General features: G+C 56.7%; 1 protein-coding gene across 1 annotated transcript in view; it reads right to left on the bottom strand.

The window, feature by feature from the left end:
- ACSF3 (acyl-CoA synthetase family member 3) overlaps positions 1-17,411 on the bottom strand; it is a 61,367-nt gene that overhangs the window by 26,094 nt on the left and 17,862 nt on the right. Inside the window, exons 5-6 of the mRNA XM_086468883.1 lie at positions 16,798-16,910; positions 2,582-2,708 (exon numbers count right to left, since the gene is read on the bottom strand). Of these exons, the coding sequence (XP_086325009.1) occupies positions 2,582-2,708; positions 16,798-16,910 (240 nt within the window). The remainder of the gene's footprint in view (positions 1-2,581; positions 2,709-16,797; positions 16,911-17,411) is intronic.

The following is a 17,411-nucleotide window of genomic DNA, read 5'->3' as shown; positions in this document are numbered from 1 at the left end:
AGTATGCTCCCCACTCCAAAAATTACCCACCGCTGCGTAATGGGGGGAACTCACCCTCCAGATCCCAGTCGCTATGATGGGACGCGACCTCCTTGGTTCCCTGGAGGGTTTTTTTTTTTACCACCACAGGGACATTTGCCATCCCCCGAGTGATCTCCAAAGGCTGGCACCGTGGCAGGGGCAGGCAGGGCAAGCAAGGGACGATGGGGCTCGCTCATGGCACCAAGGCTTGGGAAATAAAATAACCCCATCGACCCGACATCGGCGAGAGACGGAGCAAGCGGCCAGGAGAAGAAACGAAGGGAAGAAAGGCAAAGAGGAAGGGAACGGGATGGGGAAGAGCGTTAAAAGCCTGCTGTCCTCCCGAGGCAGCTGTGGGGGATGCCGGGGAGGCAGCCTGGCTGGGGGTCTGCCACTGAGGGGGTGAGCCAGGCACCCCCGGACCCAGCCTGAACCCCCCACGCCTGTCTCCTCTCTCCCCCCACCTCCGCTTACTTCTAGCTCTGAGCTCTGCTCAGCTAGTGAAAGGGTTAAGTTTAATTTATACTGATTTCTATTTAATATCATTCTCTCCCCGTAGGAGCCGGCAGCTGTGAGCTGATTGTACTCTCTCATTATGCAGTCTGTATCACTAATGGCCTGTGACAAAGGCATGCCATCTTCCCGGCCTTACCCCCGAGAGCCAATTAAACACACATACTCCCTTCCTGTTTGCAGCGCATTACAATGAAATTAAACTGAATTTCAAAATCATTTTCTCCTAAAGACATCTCTTTGCAATAATTAATGCACGCTATTCCTTTGCATCTGAAATATTCATCAGGAGCGTTGACTAAAAAAATTTTTAAAGCTGATTGCCCCGCACCCGGCATCGCCTGATGATGCTCCAGTCCCAGCCTGCGGTACCCGCCCGGGATGGGGACCCGCGGTGACACTGCCGGCAGGGCAGCTCCACGGCTGCTTCGGGATAACAATAATAATAAATCACAGCTTCTTCAGGAACCATAAATAAATAAGATTACACAGAAGGCATCAGAAATCCAGCCTGACTCCTGCCTCGACGGCCCTGCTAACACGCAGTAACAGGGGGGAACGGGAGCGTCGGAGCCGCGGAATGTGTTCTCAGGCAGGAACGAGCCACTCCACCCTTCGGCACTCGCGGGATTCATCAGCGGTTGGGCTCAGTGCAGGCAGGCCAAGGCGCTGCCTGCGCTCCCCAACCGGCTCCCGGCCGCGGCGGGAAGGTGGGCACGCCGAGATGCCAACGGGCAGCCGGGGCCAGAGCCCGCCAACCCATCCCACGGCCGGTTTAGTATCCAGGCTAAACGGCAGGAGGGGGACAGGGGACGGGAGCCTCTGCCCGAGGAGGTCTCTCACCACGCCACGACGCGCGGAGCTGGAGGCGTAACCTGAAGCACGTGGCTTATGGCCGGTCACATCTACCCCGTCTGGGAGAGGGCTTCGGCCTGGTACCCTCCCGAATTTGTCACCCCACGTGGCGGGCAGGATTAGCCACAAGAACTTGCCGCCCGAGCCACAGCAGCTTCAGGAAGGGACGAGCCTGACGGCGTTTGCTGCTACCGCAGGACAACGGGATCTTTTTGCTGTTCGCAAATGTTTGATAAGGCCCACCGAGGCACACGCAGGGCCCGCCTGCGATCGGTGTTATTAGGGTATTAGCTTCTGGTGGAATTTGATTTCAAAGAAGCAAATACCAGAGGTTTTCCCATCCCTGGAAACATTTCACGTTTCAGAAACATTTGCCTCTCTCAAAAGGGAAAAGCAAATCCTGAGAAAACCCAGAAAAAGAAACATTTCCTTTTCATTTCCACTTCTCATAAAATGAGCCTGGGTTTCAAATTAAAAGGTCTCTTTATTTGGAAGACTCAGACTTTTCACTTTAAAAATATATTCTGGCATTTCAAAACCCTCTTCCTGAACCACTCCCACACTGAAGACACCCGCTGTCATTTGTCCCCGGCAAGTTCAGCTTTCCATCAATTAGTATTTTCTGACTGACAAACGATGGCTCCTTGACGAGCTCCCTCATGGTGCCGGCGGCCAAGCCCATGACCCCAGCCCGCCCCACGCTGCTGCGCTGCCCGTGCTCACGGCTTCGACCCTACACACCTTTGTCTTGAAACACTCAGCTACGGCCAGGAGAGCAAAATTCCCCCGCAGACACCACGCTGGCGGCAAGAGGGGAGGCAGGACGGACCCAGCACCTCAGAGCTGCGTGGGGGTTTTCCACTGATGTGGTCCCCGGGTGAGTTAAGCTTAAATCCCACACGGTGTTCAGGTGCTGAGTTGCAAAGTTTAAGTCCCCAGAAAACGTTAAGCACCGACATATCGCGCTTCAAGCAAGCAACCCCAAAGAGACCCCGTTATTGACTGATTATGGCCAAGGCAAGCGAAGCCCCTCTGAGCCCGGTGTTTCCAAGCACGCGCTCCCAGCCAAGCTGCGACCCCCGCCCCCCATCTCCAAACCACCCCCAGCAACTGGGGAACGCCAGGGGTTGAACTGGAGCTGCTGCCACCCCCACCCCTCGCTGCCGGCCACGCGGGGAAGCCGCCGTGGTACCTGTTTTGAACCAGCCGTCGGGCGTGAAGGCGTCCGCTGTTTCTCGGGGTCTGTTCCAGTACTCGCGGAAGACGGAGGGTCCCCTCACGAGCAGCTCCCCTTCTTGTCCCTCGAGCCCCGGTGTCACCTAGGACAAGCACACAGTGAATGTCCCTGCAGCCACGACTGTCCCTGCAGCCATGTCGCCTCCACTGCCCGTCCCCCAGCACCGCGGCTTGCTCTTAGCGCAGTTGGGGACAAGCAGGACCCACGCCGTGTGCCCTCCCAGCCTCTCCCAGCCTCTCCCAGCCTCCAACAGGGCCTGCCCACCTGCAGGACCTCTCCCCTCAGGCGGAAGGGCTCACCCAAGTGCCTCTGATACCCAAAAGCACTGAAAATACACATCTGTCTTACACAAAAACAAGAACTGCCATCCTGGAACGGCAGTCCAGGCAGGCTGACGCCTTCCAGCTGCTGGCAGAGGAGAGGTCTTGCATGCAAAAACGTGGAAAATACTCTTGGAGAAGGGTCAGGAAATACTCTTGGGAAAGGGATGGTCCTTTCTGAGCCCTGGATGGCTTGATGCAGCTCAGCTTCACGGAGCTCTCTGCCTCCTGCTCCCACCACAGCACCCATCAGCCTCTGCCGGGGTCAGGTTCTTCCACAGAAAACTATTTGGGAACACCCCCCCCCCCATCCCCACTCGCTGCCCCCGGAGCCTCAGCACAGTCTGGGGAGTGGGATGCTGGGGGGAGGGGGCATCAGCAGAGTCACCCCGTTGTGCTTTGCAATCTCCAGGCACCCTGATCAGGGCACTCACCCGCTCAGGGAGCCCCTTTCCCATCTTTCCTTGGCAGGACTCCCCGTCCCTGCGGCGGAGGCTCTTGGATGAAAGCAGGTCCCTGAAAGACCCACGCATCCCCCACGACTCCATGCCCTGGCCCCAGAGTGCTGCTGCCCTCCAGGCCATGGAAATAGCGGCCACAGGGGACACGGGGCCACCAGCTGCACCGCTTGGCTCTTGCAGCAACCTGTCGCCGGGCTGGCAGCGGCGAAGCCCTGCCCTCCCCGGGGAAGGGAAGCGAGGACCACCGTCCCACAGAAGCTGGGAGATCGGATCCTGGTCTGACGTCGACGGCACTACCACCACCCACCCTAAGATGTTCCAGATTTGCGGTGTCCTGGGGGATGAGGACCATCCTCCTGCCCGCCGCAGCCGGGCCACGCAGCCGGGAGCAGCCGCTGCGAGGCAGGGGATGATGCGCTCCCGTGACTGCGCCACGCTGCTGTCTGCTCTGTTGATAGATGGAACGCTTTGCTTTCCAAAACTGTCAATCTAACACTTTTTTTTTTTCCTTTTTTTTTTTTTTTTTTTTTTTTTTTTTTTACCCCTGAGGAGGTGGCAGGAAACACCATCTGATTTGTTCTCGGGGACACGCGGCTCCTTTCAGGCTCACTGGAAGGCGACGGTTGTAGTGACAACTCGGTACCCTGCCATCCCGCCCGGGCAGGTTTTCTATGGCAACAAAACAAATATCCTGCTGTTACGGGAAGCGGAGAATCGCAGGAAGGTCACAGACTTGCCTGACATGGTATCTCATCCCCCCCTGCACAGGCCTCGCTTCGTAATTATAAGGACGCAGGCGGGCTACGAGATGAGGCACCAGAGAGGCACGAACGTCGCACCGCTCGGGGGACTGCGTTAACCCAAAGTCCTTTGCAGGGAAGATGCGCAAAGCCGTTGCTGGGATGGCAGGTCCCTGCGAGATGCGCTCTCGCTTCATCCCTTTGCAGAGAACATCCCGGTAACGGGAACTCCGAGCCACTTTGTACTCGAGCCGCTGCCACAAGGACGAGATACATCTGGGACCCCGAAAGCCAGCGATGCCAGCGACGCAGCCGCGAGGGAAAGCGGTAAGAGCAGAACTGGAGCGCCAGGCACAATCCCAGGGCAGGGCAGGCTTCGCGTCTCTGCACAGCCTCGGATGGAAACAAAGCTTCTCCAAGGGGAAAGGCTCAGAAAGCTGCTTTAAAGGCACCATTTTAAAGCAATTTCTTCCTGATGTTGCGTCTCGGAGGATGGGGTGACCGTGAGGACCCCTGCACGTACAGCCCAGGCACTTCGACAGAACTGCCTAAATGCCTCCGTGTGTCACGGGCCGGGCTGAGCCCCACGAGCCCCGTCTGTGCATCATCTGCCGCTGCCTGGAAGATGCTGCAGGAGAAAAACGTCGCGAGTGCTGGTGATGGGAGTTTGGCTGAAGGCTAGCGAGGCGGGGCCGCTGCTGGATGAGTTCTGCCCAGGGGATCTGGAAGAAGGAGCCTGAAGGCTAGACTACCCACCAGCAGGAGAGCCCAGAGAAACCTGAGGTCCGGGAGAGCCCAGGACCAAACCTCCGTGCCTGCAGCAGCAAAAGGGCAAGAGGCACAAAGCCTGCGCGGGCAAGCGCGGCGGGGACGCAGCGGGGGAGCAGCAAGGCAGGGTTTCAGTGCTCTTACAGAGGTAGCTCTGCGATGCCGCTCCCTCTTCTCACTCCTTTTCCCACCGAACCAGCCGTGGCATCACAAAACAAGCAACTTCCCCTCGCAACCCAGTGCTCCCCCCCGGTGTTCCCAGTCCCAGTTTTGCCCATGGGGCTAACGCAGCCCCTTACAACCCCGCCAGCGACACCTCTCCTCCTGGGGGGGCAACTCCACCCCGCTCACCTCCCTGCAAACCCCGCTGGGTCCCACCTCGGCTAGAGGTAACGAGCTATTGAAATCGCCCTCTCATTACAGGCGTTTTAATGACTACTGTGAGCCCCCCCGGTCCACCCCTTTAGCTGCCGGGCTGCTCCCGACTCCCCCCCAAAGGGCTGGGGAGGGGGTGGCAGAGGTAAGGACGGCGAGGAGCTGCTAACCCGCAGCACAGCAGCGGAGTCGCCCCAGGGAGCAATCCTGCGCCGCGTCTACCTGCGCGCTGCCACGTCTTGTGCGACTCGAGCCTTGAACCGGCTCCAAATTCCTCGTCATATCGACTCAAATTTTGGCAGCGGCTCAACCCACATCTTATCTCGAGCAGAGCTCCTTGGCAGCAGGCACCTCCCTGTTGTGTAATTTAATGATGTTACGGCTGGCTTGCAAACAGTAAAACAGAAAGGCCGTGACGTTATCTTAATAGGATTCTGCTTGCTGAACTCCGAATGTCACCGGCGCTGCTCCCCAGCGGAGCAGGGGGGATGCAAACCACCCCAGCGCCAGCAGCCTCCGCTGCTCGCGACCAGCCCAAATTAAAATTCGAGGTTCGAGGCGTTTATTTCGCCTCTGATCCCCCCTCAAATCCCACGGACACCAAGCTAGCTGGCTGCTAACCCACTCGGAAAGCGGGGTTCTGGCGGCAGCAGCGTGGCTGTGGTGCGTTTGTTTCCATTCTCCGGCAAACCTCAGCGGCACCCGTCGGTGACACACCGGGTCGACGCTGCAAGCAGCTGCCAAAAGCATCAGATTGCTAATTGCACCGCTACCCCCCCCCCGCTCCTAGCGCCATATTTTAATGCACATTTCAGCTGCTTTAATGCATTCGAGCAACTTTAACACCCAGGCCCAGCGTGCCCCCGAAGGTGGCCGTTTGATAGCTTTCTGCTGTAAAACCGATTCGGCGAGTTGAGCTGGGCCAGCCGGCGTACTAGATAAGATTACATTTTCCACGCATGAAAATAAAAGGTTGTAATAAATCCTTTGAAGGACTAAATCTGGGCGATTATGAAACGCATATTTTCCCTGCTTCCATTTTACCTCTTCATTAGGAGGAGGCGAGGGCGGTTTGTAAAGAGCCGGGAATCCCCTCTTGGCAACGGCCCCGGGATTTGTTCAAAGTGGCCATTTGTTTTCTTGCGGTCTCTGATAGACGCTGCCCCGCGCTCCTCCGGGAACTGCGGGAGAGGAGCTTGTAATGGACTTTAATGGAATTAGGGGCTTTTATGGAGGTAGGCTCCGAGCGGCGTGCCTTTCCCTGGGAAGGAGGCACGGCGGATTCCTAAGCAGAAACGTGAGGAAGGCGCAGAGCGAAAGCTGGAAGGTGAGGCTTGTCAGGGGAGGCAATAACTTGTCACTGCGCTGAGGGAATCGGGAGGAAGGCAGACAAGCTTTTGGGAAAAAAAAACCCAAACACCTCCTCCGGGTTGCAAACAGGAGGTTTCGGGCAGCCACACTGCACCTCTACCAGACCCCTCCTTCCCTCTGCCCACCCCAAAAATAATAACCTGAACCTCTTTCCTGGGTGAGCACCAAAGGATGCGGACAGAGCATCTCTCGGGAGGGACCTCGTGCCCCAGAAGAGCAAGGCAGCGCGCTTGCAGAGGAGTGGTTTCCCGGGATGGGGTGGAGCAGAGCAGGCAGGGGGGCAGAGCAAGGGGCTCTCCTGGCCCTGCAGGTCTCATATCACGTTCCTGTGACTCTTCCCTACTCACACCTCTACGCCTGGCTCCCCTCTCCCACCCTCCCACCCCGCCAGCTTTCGACGCCTCCGCAGTGCTGGCTCCACGGCAAACCAGTTCCCCGCCGCCAACCCCGCTCCTGCAGCCACCCTGAGCAGCCCAGCGCCCTGCACCCGCCTGCGGCCGGAGCAGGAGAGGGCAGCCCGGGGCGCGCAGGGGCTGGGCACCATCGCTGAGCCAACCAAGCAGAGCGAAAGCGTTGACGTTCGCGGGGAGGAAGGCGATGCTTCCGCAGCCCTGCCTCCTCCGCCACAGCCCTGCGCTGCTGCTCAGCTTGGAAGTGCTTGGCGCTTTTCCCCACCTCGTAAATAAGTGATTACCACGAGGAAAATAATTAAGCAATAACCTGGCCTTTTAAGTGACTAACAGAAGACAATAATTGATATGCGTGAGGTTTATGGAAGCGACGGAGCCCTTTCAGCCGTTCTCGCAGAGCAGTCACTTATTTCTGGGGGTTTTTTGTTTGTTTTTAAACACACCAGGGCACAGAAAATAACATAAAGCCTGAAGAACGGCCCCACCTCCCTCCTTGCGCCCCAGGGTCGAGCTGCGGAGCACGGATGCCCTGCCAGGCTCACCACCACGCTGCTGCTGAAGCTCACCTGCCACCAGCGCTTCCAGTCACGCTCGCTGTCCCACACGAGACCACTCACTCACCCCTTCAAGATTTCGGGGGCCCGGAGAGCACTGCGATACAGCAAAGCCTTGTCGCAGCACGGCGTCCAACAGCTCAGCCCCCACCGACCTGGAGAAAGCACGGGAGCTCCAGGCTTTGCCCACACCCAGCTTTTCCAGACCGGGGGGATCACGCTACATCCAGAACCGGTGCGGTGGGTGATGAGGGAGGCGAGGACATGCTCACCTGCCTCCTAAAAGGAAGCTGGAGACCAATAAACCGCTTGACAGAACCTTTTAATCACTGTCTCGCTGGGCCATATTTGAATGGATGTCCTAGAGGTGCGAGGCTTGCTAGAGCATTACCAAATTCCCAGGCAACCTGAACTCTCGTGCACATGGATAATTAAAAATTCCCTGCTAAGTGGCGCGGTTTTGTAAAAGCATTGTCGCTCCTCTGAGCTGCGCGCCCCGCAGCATCCTGCAGAAGGCTAGCAGGAGGCAATTTAGCCACAGAACAATTTTCCTCCTGCTGGAAGAAGGCAGATTTCTGCTCCTGGGGGACACAGCACGGAGAGAGAAAGAAAAAAAAAAACCCCAAACCCAACACGAAAACCCAACGAAAAAAAAACCCAAGCCCAGACTGTAATCTACGAGGCCACATTTCACATCTGTTTTTGCAATGTTAACTTTTATAAAAGGGCTGGGAATACCAAGATCAATTTACTTTTCATTTTGGAGGGTTATAAATTTAAAAGCAAGGCTGGTGCACAGCGGAGCTGAAACACTGAAACTTATTTTCAAAAAAACCCAACCCTCTACTTACAGCAAACGTGGCTCCACTGAAAAGAAAAGTGATTGTATGTATTTTTAGGCAACACCGATTTTTGAAAGTTTTCAGGCTGATTAACTCCAGATGATCTCAAAAGAACCACAGAAAACAACCCAAGTTTGGGAAAGGTCAGTCCTCCCCGCCGTTGCTCCACGGACCCAAAACTTCTTCATCTATATTAACACCATAAATTAGACGGGTAACACTATTCCAGAAACGCCAACAGCTCTCCCCGCTGCAGTTCTCATCCCTCTTGTTTGCAGGCTGCAGAAGATAACAAACGAGGCGAGATGTCAGCACATCTTCCCACTCCCTCGGCTCTCTTCATTAGAGCAAGGCTCCCGACGTGCCCCCGCGACGCCTGCTCCCATTTTGTGCTCGGGGGCAGGCAGAGGACCAGGCAAGGATTCAATTAGTGGCCCACCTTCGGTTCGTTCTTCCTAAGCCTCACTTAAAAGTCGAGGTCAGCGAGGCTGTGATGTGCTGGGACTACAGATGATCACGCTGCCCGAGAACCTCTAATTGCTTCCTTGTGCTGAACCATCCCGCGGCGGCCGGTGCCTCCTCCCTTGGGCTGTTCTGGGGCAGAGATTGTCCCTTCTCCTTCCGGCCTCTGTGCTTCAGCATCTCCCCAAGCATTTGGCGAACACCTCCAAGACACGCTACAGCAGCGACAGCCTCCACGGGCCAAGGCTGGAGGTCCAACAAGAGGAGACGACGGGTTGCAAGCACGTGGGTTGAACCCGCAGCTCAGAAGTGGTGGAATTCCAAAAATCACGCAGAAACAAGCACCAGCGACTGCGTTGGCAGGAGAGCTGCTTTCACCCCGTGCCTCACAGCGCCAAAGACGGACACTTCACTCTCCCAGGCTCTTCCTGGCACAGGCAAGAACACAGAAAAGGGTTGAAGACCAAAACCAGCCACGACGGGACCAGAAAGGAACCCACCAACCCCTTGTCCCTCATGTCGAGAACCAAGACTGCCAGCCTGGTGAAAGGGACCAAGGACGCACATCCCAAGGCTTTCCTCCGCTACGAGGAGGAATGAAAACGTAAAACAATAACGAAGAGACTAATAGAGATCTTGAGGGTGCTATGACAAAGGTGAGCTGGAAGGAAACCCTTGTGGAAAGGGGGTTCTTCTTGACAGATGGATCCAATTTGAATGTGCAAGGAAATAAGTCTTCTGGGATCAAGGCTGCTCCTGTGATGAGAAACCAGGGGACACGATGCTAATATAATCTCTGCCTCCACTTTTACTACCAGGAAGATATAAAACACAGCTATGGCCACAAATTAAAAAAAAAAAAAATAATCAGAGGACAGACAGAAAGAAAGAAGGAGATATAAATACAGATGAGAATGCAATTACTGACCGAGTTGACTAAGGAACTGGATGTGATCAATGAGGAGCAGCTGAAATGTTTATACAGTAATGAAAGAAGCCTGGGCAACCAAGTGCAGAAACTTGAATTACTTGGGCGGGACACAAAACAGGATACTGAGGAGATGAGAGGAACACGATGAAACAGGAACCGTAGCTGCAATACACACAACTGCAGTGTCCAACACTGCGAGGGCTCTGGGAGGAGTTTTTGGAAGAAGCAGAGGCAAATGGAAAACGGGGAAAAAATGCAGTTTACCAAAGGTGGATCGTGCCAGAAAACCCGAGGACTGAGGTTCCAGCGGGTCTAATCCAGGCTGCCTTCAACAACGTACTCCCCACGCTGCCTGCCGATGGGAGAGATCACGGGGCTGAGGGCAAGGTTTGGGAGGTGGGCAAAGACTCAGGCGGAGGAGATGAAGCCCAAAGCATCCCGTGAGCCCCGGCGGTGGCCAGCGAGCGTTGTCAGCCAGCCAGCCTCGCCAGCCAGCCTTCAGCTCTCTGTGGCTCCGCTTGAATTCCACCCCAAGTCCCGAGTGTGACCCTGAATCAGCGACTTGCTGCCCTGATGAAGGCATCCCACGAGGCTTCAGCACCAAAGGGCACATCCTGCACCTACAGTAGCGAGCTGCTGGTGGGAGATGGAATTTACTGGAGGTCACGCTCACCAGCAAGAGACCTGCGGGAGGTACACAAGGATGGGATGCAGCAGGGACAAGAAAACGGATGAAAAACTGTAGTATTGGGAAGAGAGACATTCTGGAAGTGTAGGAGCACTGAGGATAAAGAACAAACTGGTTTAGGCTGAGCTCTGATGAGGACAGAAAAGGACCAAACCAGGGTGGCTGCCTGGGACAGAGAGAGACAGGACTCCCCGGGTCAGGCGGTCACGTCCCTGCCAGCGTTTTCAGGAACGCCAGTCCCGGCTGGCACGTGCTTATCTCTACCCTCAGGAGCTACAAGCGGGAGAGGAGCCAGCTACACTCGCACCAGCTGTTTCAAAATACCTGGACGGATGCGACGAGACACCACGCACGAGATGCGCAGGCAACAGTACCTCCACGTGGCCCAGAGACGCGCCAAGTCCACAGCGCCCGACCCCCACCCCTGGCACACCGCCGTGGGGGTGGCCCCGACCTCGGAGGAAGCCTCCAAGCCAACCTTGGCAGCTTCAGTAGTGACCAAGGACCTCTCCACCGGTTCTCTGGAGGTCTGGGATGAACGTGAGCGAGGTGGAGCCACTCCTGGTCCCCTCCACGGGGGCACCAACAGCCGAGACCTCCGGTCATAACAAAGGGTGACGGCACCAGCTGCCCCCAACGCCCGCAGCCCCGCGGAGGTGCTGGCAACCAGCAGCAAGCTGCTAGCAGATGGCAGAGACGCCGGGGGCGGGGGGGGGGCACGGGGAGGAGATGCTGGTGGCTTTCGGGAGGGATGACCGCAGCCGAGCCGGTTCCCGTCCAGGACGACAGCTTGCATATGGATAAACAACGAGATAATTACAACCTTTGGGGGGGCAGGGGAGGGGGGGGGGGGGGGGGGGAAGAGAAAAGCCCATGGCTGCAGCGTCCTCCTGCTGCCAGCTTCTGCAAGCCATACGTCCCGCACGGCTCCCTTCGCAGCCTCATCACGAGAAAATTACTCGCCATCAAAGCCCTGGCTGGAGCGCTGCGTTAGATACAGCTGTGAAACCATTTATCTATTGATAGACCCCTATTGTCAGGGACTGGGGTTTGGTTTGCGTGGGAGCGAGCAATTTGGAAAAGGGGGAGGAAAACAGAAAAAAAAAAAAAAAAAAAAAAAAGAAATCCAACAAAAATGACAACCCAAAAAACCTACCAACAAACAAACAAATAAAGGAGGAGAGAGACAATACCCGACAGCTTGCAGGGTTTCCAGGCCTCTGCCAGCTGGGAAGCTGAGCGTATGAAATATGCATCGCACTGAACAAAGCAAACTGAAACGTTCAGCGCTGCAGAGCTGTAACCCTTTCCTGGGCGCCGGGGCCAGGCACGGGGAGAGCGAGATCCCTGGGCTGCCAAAAAGTTAAGGGGAAAAAAAAAAAAAAAAAAAAAAAAAGACCAAGAGAAACAGCACCTGGGGCCGGGGGTGAGGGCTGCTGAGCCTGCTTATGGGGTCAGACGGGCTCACCAGGCAGGTTAAAAGTTGAGGAACCGCTTCGGATGCAGGCGGCGACACGCGCGATAGCTGGGAGGGCTCCAAGGAGGGCCAGCCGCTGCTGTCCCCCCCCCGACGCCCGCTTCCACACCTCGGCTCCCCAGGGATGCACCGGAGGAGAAGCACTTCTCCGAGCGCTCCAAGGACGGCGTCTCTCCAGGGGACACCACATCGCCAGGGGACGTCGGTGGGGGACGCTGTGTGGGGGTGCAGGCACCGTGACTCTGATGGGGAGCGCCACCCCCTGCCCACCCTGCCCCGCCGCGGGTGGCCCCCAGCCCACAGCAGGTTCCAGAGCACCCTCGGCCGCGAAGAGGCGGCGCGGCGAGGGGATCTGGTCAGGCTGGGGCGCGTGGTTTCAGTGACGGTGCAGCCCGGTCGCGGGCAGCTCAGGAACCCAACTCGCCGCCCCAAGGTGCAGCAGCGATTAGCGAGGAGGCGGCACGAGAGCCAGCTAGAAAACCTGAGCAAACTGGATGCCAACGGAGCGCAAGGCTCCTGGGAGCTGCAAGGAGATCGGAGCACGTGTGTGAAAGGAACCCAGCACTCTCATCACGGGAAGAGAGAAAACGAAGGGGAGAGCGGAGATCTCAGCAAACGCTCAGCTAAGTAGATTATTGATCTTCAGGGTGTGCCAGAAACCAGCTTTGCAAATTACAGCAGTCCCTCGCTGCAAGCTCAGGCACTTACCGGATGGCAAAGCAGAAGCGATCCCCACCTCCCCGCTCCCGCCACCCACACGCCTTCCTCTGCCACCGCCGCGATGCCGCCGCGCTCCTGTTTGCATCTCGCTGCGGCACGATGCGCAAACATGTCCAAAGAGTGACGGCACGAGAGGGAACGGCGCGATGCCCCGGCAGCTAACGGGAGAGACAGTGTTAGCGGGGAGGAAACAGCTCGGAGAAAGTCTGTTGTCTTCTCCCGTCGAGAGGGAGCAGAAGGCAGAAACCTCAGCCCAACGCGAGCGGGGAAGGCGGTGACCTTGCGAGGCTCCGTACAGCTCAGCAAATAATTTCCTTGGCAAAGGCAGGCGCTCGCTCCGCTCGCAGTCGGGGGGGGGGTTGCTGCACGGCGGAGCCGAGGTGTGAACGCCTCGCAGATTGCCCTGACAACGCGCCTGACCCCTGCCACGAAGATCACCTGCTCGCGGGAGCCGAGAGGCTGCTGAGAAGAGATGGCTTGGAGCCCAGCTCCTTACCGAGGGGCTCAGCGTCCCACCAGATCTGCCCCGCCGTGCTCGCCCGTAGCCCTCCGTGCTGTCAGGCACGGCCACCCCGCGGCGCGGCCGCCCCACGGCCCAGCCCCGTGGCCCTGCCGCGGCCAGGGTCGGCTCCGCTTGGCGGTTTCATGATTTTCGGCGCGGATGTGCACCGCGATTTCTGCGGACGGAGGGAGGTTCCCTGCCCTGAAAGCCGGGTAACCGAAGCAGACGGCAGGCGCTCCCTGTGCCCGCCCGGCTGCCGGGAGGTGTTTATTTCCAGCAATCCATTACGTGACGTTTGGTCATTTTTCACAAGTATCAATGCCAAACCACGGAGAAATGCCCGGAGCAGGGATGGGGCTGCGGATGCTCGTCTCAAACCTGGGCTGAGCAAGCGCTGGGAGGGCTGTGTGCCTCCTGCCACCGGTCCCACCACCACCGTCCTTCCACCGGGACCCCTCTGCCACGTCCACCCCACAGACCTGCCAGCCCTCTGCCAACACGCCGTAAGCCTCAGAGCCCTCCTGCGAGGGAGGGGAGGAAGTATTTGTTTATCCCTTCTCATAAGAGGCAAGGAAAAGGCCACGCCAGGGTTGCCTGGTGGCACAGGCAGGGAGGGTGACACCGACCGGGTCTTCTCATCCTGGGGACAGCCCCTCTGCTGTGGAGGAGCTGCTTTTACACAAAGCCAGGCCTTTCTCTGACTGCTGGAGCATGATGAGCGCTCGGACTGTCAGATCCTCCTTGTTTTAAATAAATTCCACTGACGTACCCGCTTCTGACATAAATTATTAACCAAGCATGATGCACGCAGCGTGCTAGCAGCAGCATCTCTGGGCAGGAACAGGCAGCAGGTGAGGCTTTCTGCCTGCGACCGCAGGTGTGGAGCAGGGAAAGGACACCGTCACCGGGAGAAGAGGTGTGCCACCACGGCTGCCACCTGCCCGCCAGCGCGGCCACGCGATGGACAGTCACACTCCATACCCAGGCCAGATAAACCCCAAACTCCTGGCATCTCCACGCATCCGCCTGCGCCAAGACACGCTGAGAGCAGGGACCGTTTTTCCCCACCTCGCCACGGCCCTTCTGACAGTCCCAGGGACAGAGGCAGCCAGTTCCGCTCTGCTCCTGGAAATGCTGTGGATGTCCCGGAGGTGCCCAGCCAGCCACTATCTCCTAGGGTGGCCTGAAGCAAATGGGACCATTTCTCTCCCTTCAGCCTGAAGAAACTCCCAGTTAAGCCGGGAGAAAGGGCAAGGTGGGTGAGATGGGGACAGCCTTTCAGAGAGGGACCGACCCATCAGCCAACGCCCAGAGGCAAACTCTACCAGCTCCCCACAGCCCCCCCCCCGCTGATATCTTGAGAATCCACCAGAACATTCAACCAAAACCCCAAGGGAGAGCCTGACGGAAAGCCAGCCATCAGCAAGTGGCGTGGGGCCAACATCAACACTGCTGGGAGCTACTGGGAACACCGTGAGATGCCAGTATGGACCTCAGCCGCCTGCGCCGGGGGCTGAAGGGTGTATGTGAGAAACAGCTGGGATAAAAGGGCAATATTCTGCCCCAAATATAAACTCAAGCAGTCTGTGGCCAGAGAAAAGAGAAGAGTTATATGAGTCTCAGCTCTCTGAAGCCCGCTGGATGGGGGTGAGGTGGGCTTCCAGCACCAGGTCATTGGGGCTCCCCTCCTTCTCTGGTCGCTCCCTATAACCAAAAGGAAAGGGAAGGAATATTGAGCAGGAAAAAAAAAAAACCACTACGTATTTTTTCCTCTCATAATTCAGAACAACGTCTACATTTCAGCCTGGAAGTAGCTGCACTTCAAGGATCCTTGCGTCTGAGACCTAATTTGTAAAGCGCCTAGGGATCCCTCAGGGTAAAAAAGGCATTACAGGATCATTACTAAAACGGACACATTATATTTCACGTCTCAGTTCCACACAAGTGGAAAAAAAGGCCAAGATCTAACTCCAGGATGAGGGGACAAAACTGTGAAACAACACTCATCCAGTGAAGTGATAAAAACGGGACGCGGCTTCCTACGTGTTGAGTGCTCCAGGTCTCCTCCTCTTCCTGCTGCTCAGCCCCGCCGCGGCAACGACACAGACTAAAGAGCAGCAAACCTTCTGTTTTTTTTTTAATAAAAGCCACAAACTCTGGCCAGAGTGGACTCTCTCAGCCCTCCCCTGGGCTCGTTTTGCACGTCTGCGGCGGGATCCAGCGCTCCGTTACGGCACCAGAACGCAACCTGCTGCAGCCTGGCCACCACCCACCCACACACGGGGCTGCCCGCGGTCCCGCTGGCTCCTCCAGCTGCCAGCACAGATAATCTAGAAGAAAAAAAAAAAGGGCTTTCTCAAGCCTTTCACCAGTGCTTACACCAGCAGCGTCGCTGGTGTACCCTGCCCCAAGGCTCCTTCCGAGCCCTTGGCAGGTACGTGGCTAGCTGAGAGGTTATTTCCCCGGAGGAATGAGTGAAACCACGTATTTCAGGTCGAATCTCACGCCTGCCTGTCTCCCACCCACCCGGCGCACACGACGGCTGGTGTAATTTCTCTCGCACATGCAGCATCTCTCTGCTCAGCCGAGCCAGTCCATCACCCGGCTATTGATCCGCTGGAGGCGACGTGACCTGCAACCCGCAACGAGGGCGCAAAGGAGACGGGGCAGGAATGCAGACCCTGCTCGGCCGTTTCTGCGGGGACAGAAAGGGGTTGAGGCAGCAGGACACGCTGGACCTTGGGCTGGGGGCTGCTTCTGCAGCGGGGAAGACGCAGCACCCCAACACAGGGGCAGCTCATGGGTACAGGGGCCCAACGGCTTCGCCATCAAGGACAGGCGACTTCTGAGATACCAGAACTGCTGGTGCAGATACCACTTGGCAGACGGAGCTGGACTTTCACGGAAACCTGATGGGCTTCCCCCGCTGCGCTGTTCTGAAATGAATGCAGCCCCTAAGGCCCCCAGTCCTGCCCTTCCAATTCTCACTGTTAAACCCCTGCTCAAACGCAGTGAAAAACCACAAAGCTTATTTCTAGGGTGAGAAATCACTCCTCCTCTCCTCCAGACTGCAGATATTTAGTGATTCTTTAGACCAGAGAAGGGTCCATCTGAATTCCCCTCTATGCCTTGCTCTTACGTTCTGTAGCAGACTGCAACTTTTTGTCCCGGCTTTCAAAGGCCGGGCACTGCTGAACTCATCACCTTCCTCTGGGGCATCAACAGCCCCAGCAGACACAACATCATCTTATACCATAGCCCACGGCCCTTACATCACAGCCTTCACCTCCCACTCCCACGCAGGGGGTGTTTTACTCTCTCAGATGCTGTTCACCTACGCAGCAAGGACAACACTTGTGAGGTCCATCAAGTACCAGGGCTACAGTAACCCACGAGAAGAGCACAAGAAAGAGAAAACTCTGAACAGCATCACCGAGTTCCGGGGAATAACAGCAGTGCAAGCCTCAGGCCTCGGGGCTTCAAAGGGCTGAGGAGGAGAGAACTTTTCAGGGGACAAAGTGAAGCAGCAGAGAACGTGGCTGAACGCTACCTGCGTGTTGCCTTCATCTCCCTGAGCATGGATGGTGTAGGAACGATGCCCATTCTTCAAGGTCTCGGTGGCAACGCGCACTTCCACCCCTGGAAGCGGGGTGCCCACAGAACCTACAAAGGAAAACAAGACAGAAACAGTGGGCAGCCTCTGGGAAACAACAAAATCAAGGATGCAACAGAGCAGCTGCTCGTCTATCAATGGCATCTGCAGACTGTTCTGGCACTAAAGAACTTCCTAGCAGGGGGTTACCCTTCAGGAAGGCTTCGATCACATCGTATGTCTCATGCAAATGTCACTGCGGTGCAACACGCCGCTGTTTGCTGAGCAGGCAGTGTTGGAAATGCCTAGGAAAACAAATGTCTCTCCAGCCCTGAACAGTCTCTCTTGGCCAGTCCTCGAAGACATCAGCACAGCTTCGTAGCTCAGTAATGAAGCTGTCTTTTGGGGAAGAAAAAAAAAAAAAAAAAAAAAAAAAAAAAAAGGCACCATGAAACCTACACAAAGATGTGAAAAGAAAGAGCACAGCGATTACTACAGTGGCTCACTGCTTCTCTATAGCCTGGACCTGACAGAGAAGGCAAAGGCTTAACAGTGTGAGAATTGCAAGGGAT

The sequence above is a fragment of the Leptosomus discolor genome, chromosome 8, assembly GCF_034619465.1.
Source record: "Leptosomus discolor isolate bLepDis1 chromosome 8, bLepDis1.hap2, whole genome shotgun sequence".
NCBI lineage: Eukaryota > Metazoa > Chordata > Aves > Leptosomiformes > Leptosomidae > Leptosomus > Leptosomus discolor.
This window is presented reverse-complemented; position numbering and strand designations above follow the sequence as displayed.